The sequence below is a fragment of the Callospermophilus lateralis genome, chromosome 2 (assembly GCF_048772815.1).
Source record: "Callospermophilus lateralis isolate mCalLat2 chromosome 2, mCalLat2.hap1, whole genome shotgun sequence".
NCBI lineage: Eukaryota > Metazoa > Chordata > Mammalia > Rodentia > Sciuridae > Callospermophilus > Callospermophilus lateralis.
In genome coordinates this window covers 109,417,439-109,434,369 of record NC_135306.1, presented here as the reverse complement: position 1 = coordinate 109,434,369, position 16,931 = coordinate 109,417,439, and the positions used below count along the sequence as shown (strand labels likewise).

Here is a 16,931-nt window from a genome sequence, read left to right as displayed (position 1 = left end):
TAACAATTTGAACCCTGCTTGAAATTTTTCCATTTTTATTTTATTTTGTTTTTTGGCAGGTAGGTACAGGGGATTGAACTCAGGGGCACTCAAACAGTGAGCCACATCCCCAGTCCTATTTTTTTTTTTTTTAAAGAGAGAGAGAGAGAGAGAGAGAGAGAGAGAGAGAGAATTTTTAAATATTTCTTTTTCAGTTTTTGGTGGACATAACATCTTTATTTTATTTTTATGTGGTGCTGAGGATTGAACCCAGCTCCCCGAACATGCCAGGCGAGCACATTACCGTTTGAGCCACATCTCCAGCTCACCCAGTCCTATTTTGTATTTCATTTACAGACAGGGTCTAATTGAGTTGCTTAGTGCCTCACTTTTGCTGAGGCTGGCTTTGAACTTGCAATCCTCCTGCCTCAGCCTCCTGAGCCACTGGAATTACAGATGTGTGCCACCATACCCCACAACTTTTTTCCATTTTTATAAGATAAAATCCAAACTCCTTAATATAAACTGGCCAGTTGCCTTCTGTCATTATCCTACATGTACCTTACATTCAAATAGCCCTGGAGTGCTCTTGTTTCTCAAAATTCCATACCTTTTTGTGTTTCTGTGAAGTTTTGAGATAGCTTATTTATTTATTTATAAATTTTGAATCAGGGTTTCTCTAAGTTGCTGAGGCTGGTCTTGAACTTGAGATCCCCCTGCCTTAGCCTCCAAGGTCTCTGGGATTACAGGCGTGAGCCAAACATCCAGCAAGATAGCACATTTGTGTCTCCAACTCTAACAGTACCTGGGACAAAGTAGGTGCTTACTAAATAAATGAAACAATGAAAATTAGAAAGGACAAAGGTTGAAGGTAAAGATACCCACCAGAAGTCTACTATGCGGGTATAATTTAGAGGCAACTGGGAAGAGGGGGAAAGAAAATGCTTTAGTGCCACCTTTCTTTCAAGTTTCTGAAAGGTGAAACAACTATAGTCAAGTAATAATTATGTCATATTCTTCCCTTGGAAAATATGAACTTTGATCACTGGTATAATTTCAGATGGAGATAGTTTAACTGATTTTAAATAAAAACAGGCCAGTACATGCAACTGCCAAAATCCTCTGATAAAACCAGACCCCCTTGGTATGAATCCCAAGGTTCAAGAGTGTAGCTAGGAAGGGACTTTTATTTTGCAAACTTTTTTTTTTTTTTTCTTTTTGGTACCAGGGATTGAACTCAGGGGTACTCAACTGCTGAGCCACATCCCTAACCCTATTTTGTATTTTATTTATAGAGACAGGGTCTCAGAGTTGTTTAGTGCCTCGCTGTTGCTGAGGCTGGCTTTGAACTCACCATCCTCCTTCCTCAGCTTCCCGAGCCACTGGGATTACAGGCTTGTGCCACTGTGCCCGACCTCTACATACATTAATGGGTCATTAATTGTAACTCTGAGTCCATGTTAATTCCTCTACAGTATTGGCTTCCGATGAGAAATCTTTGGGGGAGGGGAAAAAGTAGCAAACATCTGGAGGTCCCTTTGAAGCCAGAAATAATTTGTGAATTTGCAGAAATGGGCAAAATTTGGGATTCAATTTTTAAAGTTTAGTTCTGTTATTTGGAAAAAATTTAAAAGATGTGTATTTTTGTTAGGTTGGCAACAATCAAGAAGGTTAAAAAATGCTTTCAGGAAGGGAGTAGAGAAAAAGGGACTCTTATACATTGCTGGTGAGTGTATGAATCAGTAAAACCTTTTGGGGACAACTTGGTATTATCTATCAGGATTACAAATGTACACATCTTCTGACTCAACATTCCACTTCTAGAAATGTATATTACAGATATATTTGCAGATTTTCAAAATGATATATGTTCAAGGTTGTACTCAGCAGCATTGTTTGAAATTCAATAGATTAGAAACAACTTTAGTGGTCACCAGTAGAGAAATGGTTAAATTAAGCTACATGTATTTCAAACAGCCCTAAGAATAGAGAAACTGTCTACAGTTAAATGCTTTCCAAGTTATATTAAATGAAATAATTGAGATACAGGAAGTGGGTTTATTATGCTTCCATACAGAAAAACTTCTATGTGTACTTGTTTGACTAGGCATAGATTATCTCTGGAAGAATATACAACTGGTCTGGGACTGTAGCTCAGTGGCAGAGTGCTTGCCTTACGCATGTGAGGCACTGAGTTTGATCCTCAGCACCACATAAAAATAAACAAATAAAATAAAGGCATGCTGTCCATTTACAACTACAAAAAATTAAAAATAAAAAAGAATATACAACTGACAACATTTCCCCCTACAAAGGGTAAGATATATAAGGGTTGGGGAGGTTGTTCAGAATTAGTGGAATGAGATTTTTAAATTAATTTAAAACTTTAATCATTTGAATGTATTAGGTATTCAAGAAAAATGAATTAAAATTTAAAACTAAAAAATAAATACAGTCTATGTAATTTTTAAAATTTATTTTTTAGTTGTAGATGGACACGATACCTTCATTTTATTGATTTATTTTTATATGGCGCTGAGGTTCAAACCCATTGCCCCACATATGCAAAGCAAGCACTCTACCACTGAGCTACAAACCCAGCCCGAGCCCATATAATTTAAGGTAATTTATGAGTAAGTATAGACGCCTTCCCACTGTCCCCCCTCTCCCCCCAGTCCCCCCCTTTTTTTTTGGTGCTGGGGAAGGAACCCAGGGCCTTGCTCATGTTGGGCAAGCCCTCTACTACTGAGCTACACCTCCAGCCCCAAGAATGACTTTTCATGATCAGTAGTATGATTAGTGGATATGGGTGTCAGACCTCAATGAGTTTTGGTCTTAATTACCTGTGCAATTTTCCCACCTGTAAAATCAGAATTATCTCATAGGATTGATGAAAATTGAATGCATGTAAAATACTGAGGCTCACATTCTCTGTGATGGAACTTTGTGTCACCTGTACTGGGTGTGGATTTTCACCTGGATGCTGAAGGTGAAATGGGTGGACCTGATGGAAACCTTCAATGTTTCAATAAATTCTCTTTTCAAAAACGAACAAAAACCCAAAAAACCCTGAGGCTCACAGAAAGCACTCAATAAGTGTTAGTTGCTATTGTTATTTCTGCCCTAAAAACTCCAACAATAAACAAAAAAAAAATTTTTTCTGGCTCCTTTTGGACTAGTCTAGAGGCAAAGATACAAACTAGATGATTTCTCAAGGAGTTTTTCCTGCCCAGAGGCTTGAGTCTTCACAATCTTCAAAGACATTCTTCTTGCTGCTGCTGCCACCCAACCTGCAGACCTCCCACCTGTGCTAAATGAAGTGCGCTTGAAGTGAGGAGGTTACTCAGAACGTTTATGTTTTCTCAAGGGAGGAGGGCGGGAAGAAATCCTGTTGACACAGTTATATAAAAGCCTGTCACTCAGTCCCCTGCCTACTACCTCTGCAGACCGTTATGCATATTAAAGAAGGGGGGGCGGCAAATACAAAAGAAAAATAAGCGAGACAGAGTGGAAGAAGGAACAAATCAGGATGCTTGAGGGACTCCACGTGGTCGCCAATCTGTAACTGATCAGTGCAGCTACACTGAAGCAAAACCCCCAGAGCCCAACGTTAAATATATTGTAATGGAGAAATCGTCCACAATGGGGTGTCTACGTCCTTAGCAGAGTCTTGGAGCTACCGTTTAATACTCTCCCGCTTTTCTCACCCGTTTTGCACCTAGTAAACCACGCGATGTAACAACGGAATCTGGTTATGTGCGTGCGTTGTGTGAATGTGCGCTTTGCAAACCATCTGGGTCCCATCCTGCCCAGTTGGAACGATGATCGATCCGGGACGAGTTCGGGGAGTTGGGGTTTGCTTGTGGCTTCTCCCTTTATCTGCTCCCTTCCATCTCCCACTCCATCAATCGCTCGGCACAAACGTTGGAAGGACGTAGGTTTTCAGCACCAGGAGGCCGTGGACCTTCTCTGGAGGCGTGTAGTGCACCCTCCAGAGGGCCAGAACTGATTGCAACCTGCTCACCACGACCCTCCCCCTCCTTCCCAAATTTGTCGCCCCAGGCTGTAATATTACAAGCAGTGTGCAGTCCCGGTGCGGGAGTCCAGAAAGGCTGCGTGACCTTCCAGCGAACTCCACCTCAACTGCGGGGGATGGAGGCTGCCCCGGGGCCTGCTGGCTGGGTATCGATCCCCCAGCTTCAACCAACGCAAGTTCTCCCGGCACAAACCCCTCCCTCCCTTCGAGGCTTTCCCAGTCTTGCAGGATTCTAACGCCTTGCTAGAGGCGCCCTCCGCTCTTTCCCGCAATAAAGTAAATCCGGTGGATATTCATCCCCCGCCCTATCTCTCCTCCTTTCTTCCCCCTCCCCCCTTCAGCAAGCTAACCCCGCGCACAGAGCTCGCCGCTGGCGGGCCCCTTCCACCCGAGGATCATAATGCCCAACGCTCTTTTCTCCCCCTCTCTTAATCAGAAACGTGCTCGCGAGCCCCCCTCCCTCTGTGTGCATACATTAGGGTCTGCTTTGCATGCAGCGGCAGGCTGGGACCGGAGGAAGAAGGGGCGGGGGCGCTTTTGCCCGCCTCTTCCCTCCAGGCTCCGTTAGCCACCCAGCTTCAGCTTCGCTGTAACACCGCCTCGTTAGCGGAGCACGCCGTGGCCCCAATGCCTGGACTGGAGAAACATAACCCAACTCCGCAGAAGGGCACAAAAGCCAGAAGCTCCTCTGCCCCGTGTGCACAGTAGGGCCAGGAGGTGGCGGGAGACCTGCCATTTGGTGTGTGCATTTTAGAGAGAGTTCCAGCATGAAGATGGGAGGGGCTCCTTTTTTATTTTTAAGGCGCGTTCACTGAGGGCCTGTCTATTTTGCATATAGTAAACTGGGCAACGCTTCTGTTTTGCATGTAGTACAATAAGAGCTCTTTTATTCCAGTGGCGTTCGATTCGGGCTAATCCTGCTCGTATCCGTGCCCCGAGGCGGAGGAGAAGGTTCGCTCCTCCCGGACTCAGCACCCGCGCTATACTGGAAGCTGCACTCCTGGGCGGTTCGATTCCCAGCGCGTCCCGGGAACGTGTGTAATCTGTCTCTCCGCTCCCGAGCTTGCAGGCGGCTGGGATCCCTCCGCCTCCATCCTCCCTGTAGCCCTCGCCCCCTCCCCCTCTCCCCGGAACCCGCGCGCCGCTCCGGGCTCCTGGGCTTCCTTCCCCCCTCCTTTTCCCTAGCAATGCCGCTCCCGGAGGGCGGGGCATACAGTTATCCAGGTTGCGGGGCGGGCAGGCGGGCTGGAGGAGGCCGCCCGGGCCTCGGCATGGAGTAGCAGCGGCCCGGCGTCAGAGGCGGAGGCCCGAGTCCTGTATACAGATTGCGGGGCGGGCAGGCGCGGCCCGGCGCTCTGCTTAGCGGCAGGCCGGGTGTGCGCAGCCGGGCGGCGCCGAGCGGGTTAGGCAGGTTCCGGGGCCCTCAGCACCCCCCCTCGCCTCCCCGCCCCCCTGTGTTGTCGCCTCTCCCTCTCCTGCTTCACTTCACGGGGCGAACATGGCGCACAGCTGTCGGTGGCGCTTCCCCGCCCGACCCGGGACCACTGGGGGCGGCGGCGGCGGGGGGCGCCGGGGCCTAGGGGGCGCCCCGCGGCAACGCGTCCCGGCCCTGCTGCTTCCCCCCGGGCCCCCGGCCGGCGGTGGCGGCCCCGGGGCGCCCCCCTCCCCCCCGGCTGTGGCGGCCGCGGCGGCGGCGGCGGGAAGCAGCGGGGCTGGGGTTCCAGGGGGAGCGGCCGCCGCCTCAGCAGCTTCTTCGTCGTCCGCCTCGTCTTCGTCTTCGTCATCGTCCTCAGCCTCCTCTGGGCCAGCCCTGCTGCGGGTGGGCCCGGGCTTCGACGCGGCGCTGCAGGTCTCGGCCGCCATCGGCACCAACCTGCGCCGGTTCCGGGCAGTGTTTGGGGAGAGCGGCGGGGGAGGCGGCAGCGGAGAGGTAAGGGGGCGAGGAACCCCCAGGTCCGGGGTCCCGACCCTCTGAGGAGCCCCTTCCCCTCCCCCATCCTTGTTTGAGGAGCATCCCAATTCTGGAACCATCCTGGGGTCCCCGACCCGGGGCAAAGAGCCCTCCCATGTTGGGATCCCCATACAGGGCTGCAGACCCCAGACGCCCCCACCCCGGGGTTTGGACCCTTCTGGCCAAGGCGTTTGCTCCTCGCCTTCCTTCCCCGGACCCTTCCCCAAATCCCTTGGCACAGACCCCCTCGCCGGGGTTTCCCATCCCGGGCCTGAACCCCTCCTCCCTTTCACAGATTACCTCATCCGAGCAAGATTCCTCCCTCCCTTCTAGAGACCTGATCCCGCCACATCCCCGCCTCCCTCTCTGGGCAGATGTGCTACTCCTAGGGCAGTTTTCCTCTCGGGCATCTCTGGGATGGTATCCTCGTCCAGGGCCCCATTCTTCTAGCCCCTGGGGATTGGTGTCCCTTTCCAACACCTTGCTTCCGAAAACCTGACGAGCCCCCGCCTAATCCCCGCCAGGTCCTTACCTTGCCGGCCACTCCCCCTTCCTTCACCTCCACCCCCACCCCACCCCCAGCAGACAGATCCTCCCGCGTCCCGCCCTACCCCACGGGGAAATCTCCTTTCCTCTCCACCTTGCCAGCCCTCACCTCCTTCCCTTCGAAGGTAACATAACGGTGCTCTCCTCCTGCAGTGGTCTCTTCCCCCATCTTCCAGAGCCACCGTTTCTAGTCTACTGGTAGCAGGGAATTAATTACTCTACCTAACACTCCACCCAGTCCCTCCTTCAGAATGAAGGGTCAGTGGCATCTTTGAGGGGAAATAGTCCAGCGTCCCCTAGCCTTTGAGAAGAGCAGCTTTCCAGCACTCTTTTGGAGAGGAACAGGCTTTCCCTCCAGCTCTGGAGAAGGGGGCCCTGTGATGGGAGGTGTTTGTAGGGGTACTTGGGCAGCATCCTCCCATGGGAAGCAGCTGCTCTCCTACCCCACCCACTGCGCCTGAGAGCACGCAGTCTCCAGCCCTAGCTCCCTCCCACCCTTCTTTTTCTCGACATTTCAGTATTGATCTACCTTTTCCTAGGCCAATCCTGGGGCTTGCAAGGGATGGGGGAAGCCGGGTTGGGGTGAGGAGAGTAGGTAAGGGACAGTTTTACTTTGCTGGTGTTTGCTTTGGTTTGGGAGAAAGAGGAGAATTATGAAGCAAAGTTATTCCTTAGAGGGAGGCATTAGGTTTATCTCTGATTCTTATAAGAGAACCCAGTTTGAATGAAGGGCCAGACTTTGCCCCTTCCCCATTAGTAAAGGGGTAGAATGGGGATGCTTTTGATAGTCATTATGCAGCCTTCAGTAAAATGGAAAGTTGCCCTGGGAAGGGAAGTTGAGTTCAGGTTCAGCCAGTGGCGTTGCGCATTTGTTTTCCATTGGATGCAGAAGGGGGAGTTTGAAACACAGGGGAGGGGGGGAATAACGGGATGGGGGATGCTAGGAGGAGGAAGAGCAGCTGCTAGGGGCAGAGGAGAAGGGGGGTAGGGGGTTACTGCTCTGGAGTGCTCTTGATTGAAACAGAAAGGGAAAGATAACAACCAGCCGTTTCCTGCGTGCTCTGCCGTTGGTGCACACAAAATATCCTGGGCAAACCCCTTTTTGCCTTTTGTGCCCCACATCCCTTTAGATTTACCGAAAGATCCTGGGAAGATGGGGAGGGAGGAGATCCCAGGGACCTCGGCCCCTTCTCTCAAGGAGCTGACATTTTTTAGTGCCTCCTTTTTAAAAATGTTTCTAAGGCAGCCTGATCAGGAGACTGACAACAACCGCCTTCTGACAGCAAGGAGGACATGATGGGGGCGTGTTCCTTGCTATGTAGCTAGCAGCAGCATCCCCTCTCCCTGCCTCTCTCTGCTCTATCTCCACCTCCTTTTCCCAGCCTTCAGAAGGCAGCTGCAATCAGCAGGGTTGTTTGAGACTATTTATTGGTTGCTGTAGATTATTATTTTTTTTTGAAAGGCCAATTCTGTATTTTTTAAGCTAACAACACAGATCCCATGTAGTTGGAGAACCAAAGGCCTCATACATGACAAAAAGACTGAACCGTTCAGGTTACTTGCATGGAGTTGGTGCTTAAATGTGAGTTGATTTTGTTTTTTTAAAAGATACAGCAGCAAAAAAATAAAAATAAAAAAATTCATTTACCTGCTTATTTTAGAAACTGAGACTTGCCTGGTTATATATAGAATTTTAGCCCCATGTATATTTGAATATAATAAGAAAGTCTGTCTTAGAGAAGTTAGTCTGTTTTAAGGGATCCTAAGAAGCATTTTCTTCTTGTTTAACATGCTTATATACTTTGTAATGAAGGACCAAATTTCACCTCCCAAATGTTATCACATATTCTAAAGCAAAGTTTTATGCTGACAACTTCCAATCACAGCTTTTCAAGAGACTGGTTAGAAAGAGAGCGACCTGGATTCAGGGACCTAATGTCTGGGCATCAGAATATTTTATCTGTTGGTCATTGAAAAATCACCTTAAAAGATTTAATCAGGTGCTATATATTTTCTTATTTACTGATGAAATGATTGTAAATTGGTGTTTTATTTTGATTCACATTAGTATATAATGTAAAGCTTGTCAAGAGTTGCAGTTAATTTAAATAAGATGATATTAATAAGGTTTTTGTTTTTTTTTTAAACTGTTGCCTGAACAGTACTTGCTACTTAACTATGAGAAGAGTGGTTGACTCCTTATATTAAACTTCAGAATTTTTTCTGATTAGGCTTGAATGAGCTCTTGGTAATCTTTTTATGTGGTAGTTTGAAGCAATCTGGTATAGGTTGATGTGTTGTTAGTGCTAAACCAGAGTGATTATCTCCTTTGATCTGGTAGTTTTCAGTGTAAGAACTAACCATTAGTCTTATATAATCTTGCAAATAATGATAAAGTTCCAAAAGTGCTCACCTGGGTTGATGTAGAATTCTAAAGATTGCTTCTCAGAACTTGCTCACAGCTCCATATCAAGTCTTGTCTAGATTCATGAAGAAGAAATGGTTATATAACCCCAAATGATCCTGACCTCCTTAAAAAGTAAAATAGTAAATTGTAAATAGTAAATAGTAAATTGTGGTTTCATTAATTTAATAATGACTAGAAGTTGCCCATAACAAAACCTTTAAGTTAATACTAATAAAAGTAGGTGACAGAACTTCCATATCACTTCCCTGTTGGGACTCTGTTACCAGAGGAGACTTATCTTTTACTATCATTGATTCCTAACTTTGCTCCTATTGAATAACTCTCTGGTAACAACTGTATTTAAGAATTCCTCATGGGATGGGGTTGTGGCTCAGTGGTAGAGCACTTGCTTAGCATGTGTGAGGCACTGGGTTCGATTCTCAGCACCGCATATAAATAAATGGAAAAAATAAAAGTCTATCAACAACTAGAATAATACATATATATATATATATATATATATATATATTTTTTTTTTTTTTTTAATTCCTCATGACCAAATTCTGTTAAAACAGGATTTTTTTTTTTTTTTTTTTTTTTTTTTTTTTGTACCATGGATTGAATTTTTGGGTGCTTAATCACTGAGCCACATCCCCAGTCCTTTTTTGTATTTTATTTAGAGACAGAGTCTCATTGAGTTGCTTAGGGCCTCACTAAGTTGCTGAGGCTGGCTTTGAACTAGCAATCCTGCAGCTTCCGAGCTGCTGGGATTACAGGCTTGTGCCACTATTCTTGGCTGGAAGGGATTATTTTTAAAAATACATAGGTGTTGCTGATCTCCTATGTGGACTTTCTGTATAATAGGAGTAGAATTTATTCTATTGTGAACTTTAAGAAATCAGAGGTTCATTTTTAGCCTTTTCTCTCCCTTTCTCTGTCACTGGGTAGTTAGGAGACCTTGGACAATTTACTTTTCTTTTTGTACTGATGACTGAATTCAAGGGCCTTTTACTATTGAACTATATCCCAGCCCTTTTTATTTTTTATTGTGAGACAGCTCTCATTAAATTGCTCAGAGCCTTGCTAAGTTGTTGAGGCTCCTCAAGCTCGTGATCCTCCTGTCTCAGCCTCCCAAGCCACTGTGATTAAAGGCATGCACCACTGTGCCCATTGACATGTCATTGTGTTCATGAAAAAAAAAAAGAATATGTATATATGTATGTTAGTTGTAGATAGATACAATACCTCTATTTTATTTACTTTTATGTGGTACTGAGGATAAAATCCAGTGCTTTACATGTGCTAGGTAAGTGCTCTAGCACTGAGCTACAACTCCAGACCAACAATTCATTTTTAACCTTAAATTTCTGATACGTAAAATGAAAAGTTTACAGATAATAGCTCATGAATCCTTTTTTTCCCCGTTATCTTGACTTAGATTAAATTTTTGATCAGGGGCTGGGGATGGGGCTCAAGCGGTAGCGCGCTCGCCTGGCATGCGTGCTGCCCGGGTTCGATCCTCAGCACCACATACAAACAAAGATGTTGTGTCCGCCAAAAACTGAAAAATAAATATTGAAATTATAAAAAAAATTTTTTTTTGATCAGGTCAGAATTTCTTCTTTTGTGTGTATTTCAAGAATGAGAATCAGTGCTCCTGTTGGATGATTTGTTTTTGTTTTTGTTTTTGTTTTTGATAGCAGGGATTGAACCCAGGGATGTTTAACCACTGAGCCACATCCCCAGCCCTTTTTATTTTTAATTCTAAATTGCTTAGGGCCTTAGTCTCCCAAACTGCTGGGATTACAGGCATGAGCCACTGTGATTTTTAATATCAGTTTGTACATTTGCCCACTTAACTGGCATCATTATTAGGAGAAATTCCAAGTTGGTGGGAAGTTTTGATTTTGTGGAAAAAAATATAACTGAAGTTAGCCAATTTCATTTATAAGAAACATGTAAGGGCTGGGGATGTAGCTCAGTGGTAGAGCAGTGGCCTAGCATTGTGAGGCCCTGGGTTTGATCTCTAGCACCACATAAGACAAACAAAACCAATAAAGAAAAATGAAGAAAAAGTGTTTAAGAAGTCTCACTATGTTGCCTAAGCTGGCCTTGAACTCTTAGCTCAAACAATGCTCCTGCCTCAGGTAGGACTACAGACGTACACAATGCCTGGTTTGAAGATAGTTTTAAACAAAGTTCTGAGAACCTGTAGGAACCCCAGACATTATCTGGTGTGTAGAGAAGCCCTCTTCTTTGGCTAGATTTCTTGTTTGGCTCTTGTTTTCATTGTTGTACATTATTTTCAGTCTAAGTAGAATATTCCTTAAGCTTTTAAATGAAAAGTTCAGTAGATCAGTGTATTTATTAGTCCAAATACCTACTTTATATTCAAAATGAACTTCTTTGTTTTTTACTGAGCATTAGAAATTCAGTCTTTTTCAGTCATCTCTCACTAAAAACCTTATGAAATGTCCGTAACTTTATCTTCCATTGAATTATATTAAAGCACATGGTCCTTGCTGAAATCATTCACAAAATAGTGATTTACCTTCTGATTGGAAGCTAAGAAAAAATATTCTCATTTTGACTTAATTCTCATCTCTTTGCTCACCTTGAAGCTGTCCTTCCAGAGAACAACTGTGCAGATTCTATATCTGTTGCCTCCCTTGCCTTGTGGCTAGAGAGGGTGGCAACCATGCTTTTTTCCCTCAGAGGCATAACAGACTGCAGTGCTTCTCTTTTGGAGACTTGATGTGTTTTAATTGTAGGTCTCCTAATTAAGATCTCTTTGAGCCGGCCCACATTCCACTAGTGTTGGCACAGCTTCCTTCTAGCACTTAACTGAAGGCCTTCAATTGAACTTTTGTGAATATCTTGTCTCTTCATTCTTCTTCTGCCAAAGTGGAGCCCAGTGCCTTGGACCTTTGAGAAGCGGGGAAGCTTTGTGACCATCACTACTTTGGGAGGAACTTATTTAAGGATTGTTGGAGTGGGACCTTCCTTTGTTTGCATGTTATTTTCAGGGATTAAGAAAGGTTAAATTACTAATGAGTCTGGCATGATACACCTATTTTAATCAGATTCTTAACCCTGTAGGCACTAGTAGAAAAGAAGACGCTCATGTGTTCACTGATATAAAGCATTTGTTTGGATCTCATCTAGACTGGTTTATGAAGCTTGATGAATGAAATCTTGTCATGGAGTAAATCACAGACTTGTGATATTTGTGTACCAGCAGGTTGTGAAGACAATCAAATGAAATTATTGGTTGCTCCTAAATTATGTCAGATTTTTTGAAACAGACTGAAAGTTAGCTTTGAGATTCAAATTAACTTTTTAGATTAGAACGGACTTTAGGAGGCTCTAGAAATTGTTGAACTAATTAAAGAATATTCTTGTAGTGCTAATATTGCTTGAGAAGTGAGAAATTGGCTGGCTTCTAGAATAGTTTCAGAATAAGGTTTTTTTTCCCCCCACTGGAAAAAGTAATTTGACTTTAGTTCTATAAGTGCTCAAAATATGGTCCCTTCATATATCTGTATGTGGCATGCTAGAGGAAACAGGGAGTCTTTTATTAAGAAAAGGATTCTTAAGTCCTTCACCTGGGTCCAGATGGTTTCATTGATCACATCAATATAAGGTAGGCAGACAAAGGACTATTTTTTTGTTGTTGTTATTGTCATTTCATTGGTCATGAAGAAGACCTGAAAGAAGGAAGTACAGGATCATTTATGGCATGCATTAAATAAAGCTGGAGGCCTGCACTCTTATACCTGAGTGGGTGGTTTTATGGCTTTATTCTCTAATTGCTGGCATTTATGACTGTGTGGATGCTACTGGCCCTGTGGCTGAGGTAGATTATGCTGGGAATAGGGAGGGAGAAGGGGTCTTTTTGTCAGCCTTTTCATTTCCCCCTTCAATAAGGTCTCTAAGAAAGCCCTGAGGAAATGCACAGACACTTGGACTGAGAAAATGACTTCCCATAAAATGATTCTTTATATTTTTAAAAAGGATGATCTGCTTTTCTTGACCTATCCAAAGAAATCCATACCACCACTGTTAAATATTTCAATGAGCTTTTTACCTTGTCAGGTTACACAACAGGGGAAGCCAACCATGAGGCTAGAGCCACTGTGGAACATTTGCTTTTAAAGACTAACGTATTTGAAAGGAGACTTTTTTAGATGTTGCATATACCATCTTGTTGAATTTTAGTTTTAAGGAAACAGTTAACAAAGATGTAAATATAAGAGTTAGTTGGCAGTTTTATATACAGTGTATGAAAATTCCCCTTTCATTGAAATGAGTAGTTGTTTTTCTATTTGACAAATAGACTGAAGGGGTTTCCCCAGATATATTACCTTTAATTATTGCTACAACAATACCTTATTAGGCACCAGTGAATAGGATCTATTCCACTGGCATTTATTTTAGGACTTGGAGTTTCTGGCATATATTTTACCTATTTCTTGGATTTTTGTGTTTGGTTGGAATGTTTGGGTGGAGGTTTTTTAGTTATTGATAGACATTTATTTTATTTATTTATTTTTATGTGGTGCTGAGGATCGAACCCAGTGCCTCACACATGCTAGGCAAGCGGTCTGCCGCTGAGCTACAGCCCCAGCCCATGGGTGGAGATGTTTTGTTATCAGCAGTGAGAATTGTGAACCCTTCTAATATTGGAACTATTTGAGAGATCTGTCCCTTGTCGGTGCTTTGCTGAAGCATCGTTTCATGCTCATTTTATCAAAGTAATTATGGTTTTCTGTCTTGAATTAGGAGACTATAAGACCCTTGTGGAGTGGGGTTTTTAAAATTTTTTTTCTTTTATTTGTTGATGGACTTTTTTTTTTAAATTTATATGCCATGCTGAGATTCAAACTCAGTGCCTTACACATGCGCTCTGCCACTGAGTTACAACCCCAACCCATGAGGAATGTTTTTGAAGACGTTTTTTTTTCATTAGGCTCTCCTTTAACTATCTCAGTTCTAAAAAGTAGGGAGAAGTTAGTCATCATCTTACTCCTAGAAGAACAAATATTTATACATGCCAGTTTCAATTTTTGTCCATCTGTGAATATTGACAATTTTTAGATCAAACACAACATTGTCCCTGGATTATTGCCTTTAATTATAAGCCTTAAAGTCTTGGGATTTTGACCAATTTTTAAAAAATACTAAACTCATTTAAGTATAGCAGAGGAAAGCCTAAGAGCCATTATAGGACTTTGTAAAGGTTTACAAAGTCCTATAAGGTTGTGGAAGTGATGTTGAGGTATCCTGATGGGATGGCATTATCTTTTATGTAGATAAAAGATTAGTTAATGAGGAAATCCATTGGTAATCTCTGTTTAGGATTTTTTATTCATGCATATATAAACACCTTTACAAAGGAGAGGCAGAATCTCATAATCTAATTTGGAATAGTGTGAGATAGTATAGCACAGTACTTAAGAGCTATTAAAACTGTGGGCTCTGGAATCTCATTTTAGCCATTTATTAGCTGGAGGTATTGGAAAGTTTCTTGACTTCTCAGTTTTTTTTTTCATTTGTAAATTAGGGGTAATCTAGGTTCTAAGTTATTGTGAAGCTCAATTGAGACCAGCATGCAAAGCACTTAGCACTTTGCCTGGCACATGGGAAGCCCTCATTATTATTAGAATAAAGAAACTGAAAGGACATAACTGCTGTAATCTTTTTTTTATTTTCTACCAAAATAATTGGTTTTATTATTTTGAGGTACACCTTTATATGTGTGCCCATTTGAGTACTGTAAGCTCTTTCCATTTGCCAACATGAATGCTACACACATCTTGATTTCAAAATGTTCTTAATTTTGCTTTGGGTGTTAAGCTTTTTTTTTTTTTTTTTTGTATGGGAATTGCACCCAGGGGCTCTTAATCACTGAGTCATATCCCCAGCCTTTTTCTTTATTTTAAAATCTCGCTAAATTGCTTAAGGCCTTGCTAATGCTGAAGCTGCTTTGAACTTGCACTCTTCCTGCCTCAGCCTCCCAAGTGTCTGTCCTAGCACATGTTGAGTTCTATAAATTCAGTGGAACCAAACTGAAGGTCAGCCACTCATCTTGGTAATATTGGTGTCCAACCAAAACATAATTAGGGACAAGGCAAAAAGAGAGGAGGAGGAGAATAAGTAAATAGGCAGGTAGGATACCAAGAAATAATGCCCCCATGAGTTGCATAATTGTCAGGGAGGAGATGGGGAGGTAGCTCTGAGACAAAACTCTTCTGGCTTCAGTTCTCCGTACTGCAGAAAACCCCAAAACCCTCAAGTAGTCAAAGCAAGTTAAAGTTTAAGAATAGTAGAGGACTGTATGCTGTAGAAGGCAAAATATAGTTCTGCTGTACATATCACGAAAAAAGAAAATTGACAGGTTGTGGTCGTGAACAGCTATAATCCTAGTTACTCAGGAGGCTGAAGCAGGAAGATTGCAAGTTTCAGGTCAGCCTGGACAATTTGGTGAGACCCTTTTTCAAAATAAAATAAAATTAAAAGGGAGCAGAGGATGTAACTTAGTGGTAGACCACTTGCCTAGCATGCTCCTGGCTGAGTAGTCAATCCCCGATATTATAAAAAAAAAAAAAAAAAAGTTTGTGAATATACTCAGAATACCATCTTTTACAGATTAAGAAATTGAGGCACACACAGACAAGTAGTTTAAGTCATATGGTTAGTATGTGGCCAAACTGTGATTAAAATCTTAACCTACATCTACTTGACAGTTCATTCTTGCTCTTTATTCAATTCTTTCTTGTTCCTGCCCCCATCTAGTGGATTTCTGAGTCACATCCATTAGACTGTGGTAGCATTTCCTTAATGTGTCCCTACTTTTCAGTTTCTGTAGTTCCAATAGAAATTCATTACCTTTGCATGGATTGTTGGGATAATCTCCTACATCTGGTCTCTCTGCCTTCCCTTTTCACCCTATACAGGGTTGCCAGTAGTTTTCTTAAATATAATCTGATTATGTCACTATTTTCCTAAAACTCTGACTTTTAACTAATATACAATTTAAAATTCTCAGCCCTTCATAGTCTAGCTGGCCTTCATTTCTACATCTTGAACCTTATCTCCTCAACATCCATACTCTCTTTTCAGCTGTACCTACGTTGGAATGCCAAGCTAATAGGTGTTCTCCTGAGTCTTTGTGGTCCTGCCTTTCTACATTTTAAAGCCCTCCCTTTGCCCTAAAGTCTTTCCCTCTTGACCTGCCTATAGCTTATTCATCTTCTGTGACTCAACTCAGATCCCCACATCCTAGCTCTCCCATGAAGCTTTCATAGATGCTAATGCTAGTGGAAACTCTACTTCTCATTTCCTCCTCTTATTGCACTTTATAACTGTCCTCAAAGAATATCCAGGCTTTCTTTTGTTCTGAACAGTTTTTGGATGTGTCTATCTTTCCCCCATTAGTTTGTGATTCCATTAAGGCAGAGACCATTTCTAGGTCATCATTTTTTTTTTCACTTATGTTTTACATTGTTTACGGTGATGACTTTTTGTATAGAAGGTGATTAGTGACTTTGTTAAATTGAAAATTAAATGTACATACAAGTTTTAAGAACATTTTGTAGCCGGGTGTGGTGGTGCATGCCTGTAATCCCACCCAGCAGCTTGGAAGGCTGAGGCAGGAGGATTGAGAGTTTAACGCCAGCCTCAGCAAAAGTGAGGTGCTAAGTAACTCAGTAAGACCCTGTCTCTAAATAAGATGCAAAATAGACTGGGGATGGGGCTCAGTGGTTGAGTTCAATCCCTGGAGCCACTGCCTCCCCAAAAAGAACATTTTTGCAAGGACATACTACATAAGCTAGAAGAACTTGCACATGATAGGATAATTTTGACTAATTTTTAAAAAATACTAAACTCATTTAAGTATGGCAGAGGAAAGCTTAAGAGCCATTATAGGACTTTGTAAAGGTTTACAAAGTCCTATAAGATTGTGGAAGTGATGTTGAGGTATCCTGATGGGATGGCATTATCTTTTATGT

At 43.1% G+C, this 16,931-nt stretch overlaps 1 protein-coding gene across 4 annotated transcripts in view; it reads left to right on the top strand.

Moving 5' to 3' along the window:
• The first annotated feature begins 5,513 nt into the window (after positions 1-5,513).
• Kmt2a (lysine methyltransferase 2A) overlaps positions 5,514-16,931 on the top strand; it is an 84,150-nt gene continuing 72,732 nt past the window's right edge. For 3 of the 4 annotated variants that reach the window (XM_076846352.2, XM_076846351.2, XM_076846349.2), the window contains exon 1: positions 5,514-5,945. In XM_076846352.2, coding sequence (XP_076702467.2) covers positions 5,514-5,945 — 432 coding nt within the window. Of the gene's footprint in view, positions 5,946-7,995; positions 8,095-16,931 lie in introns of all 4 variants that reach the window. The other variant, XM_076846350.2, reaches the window with a different exon arrangement.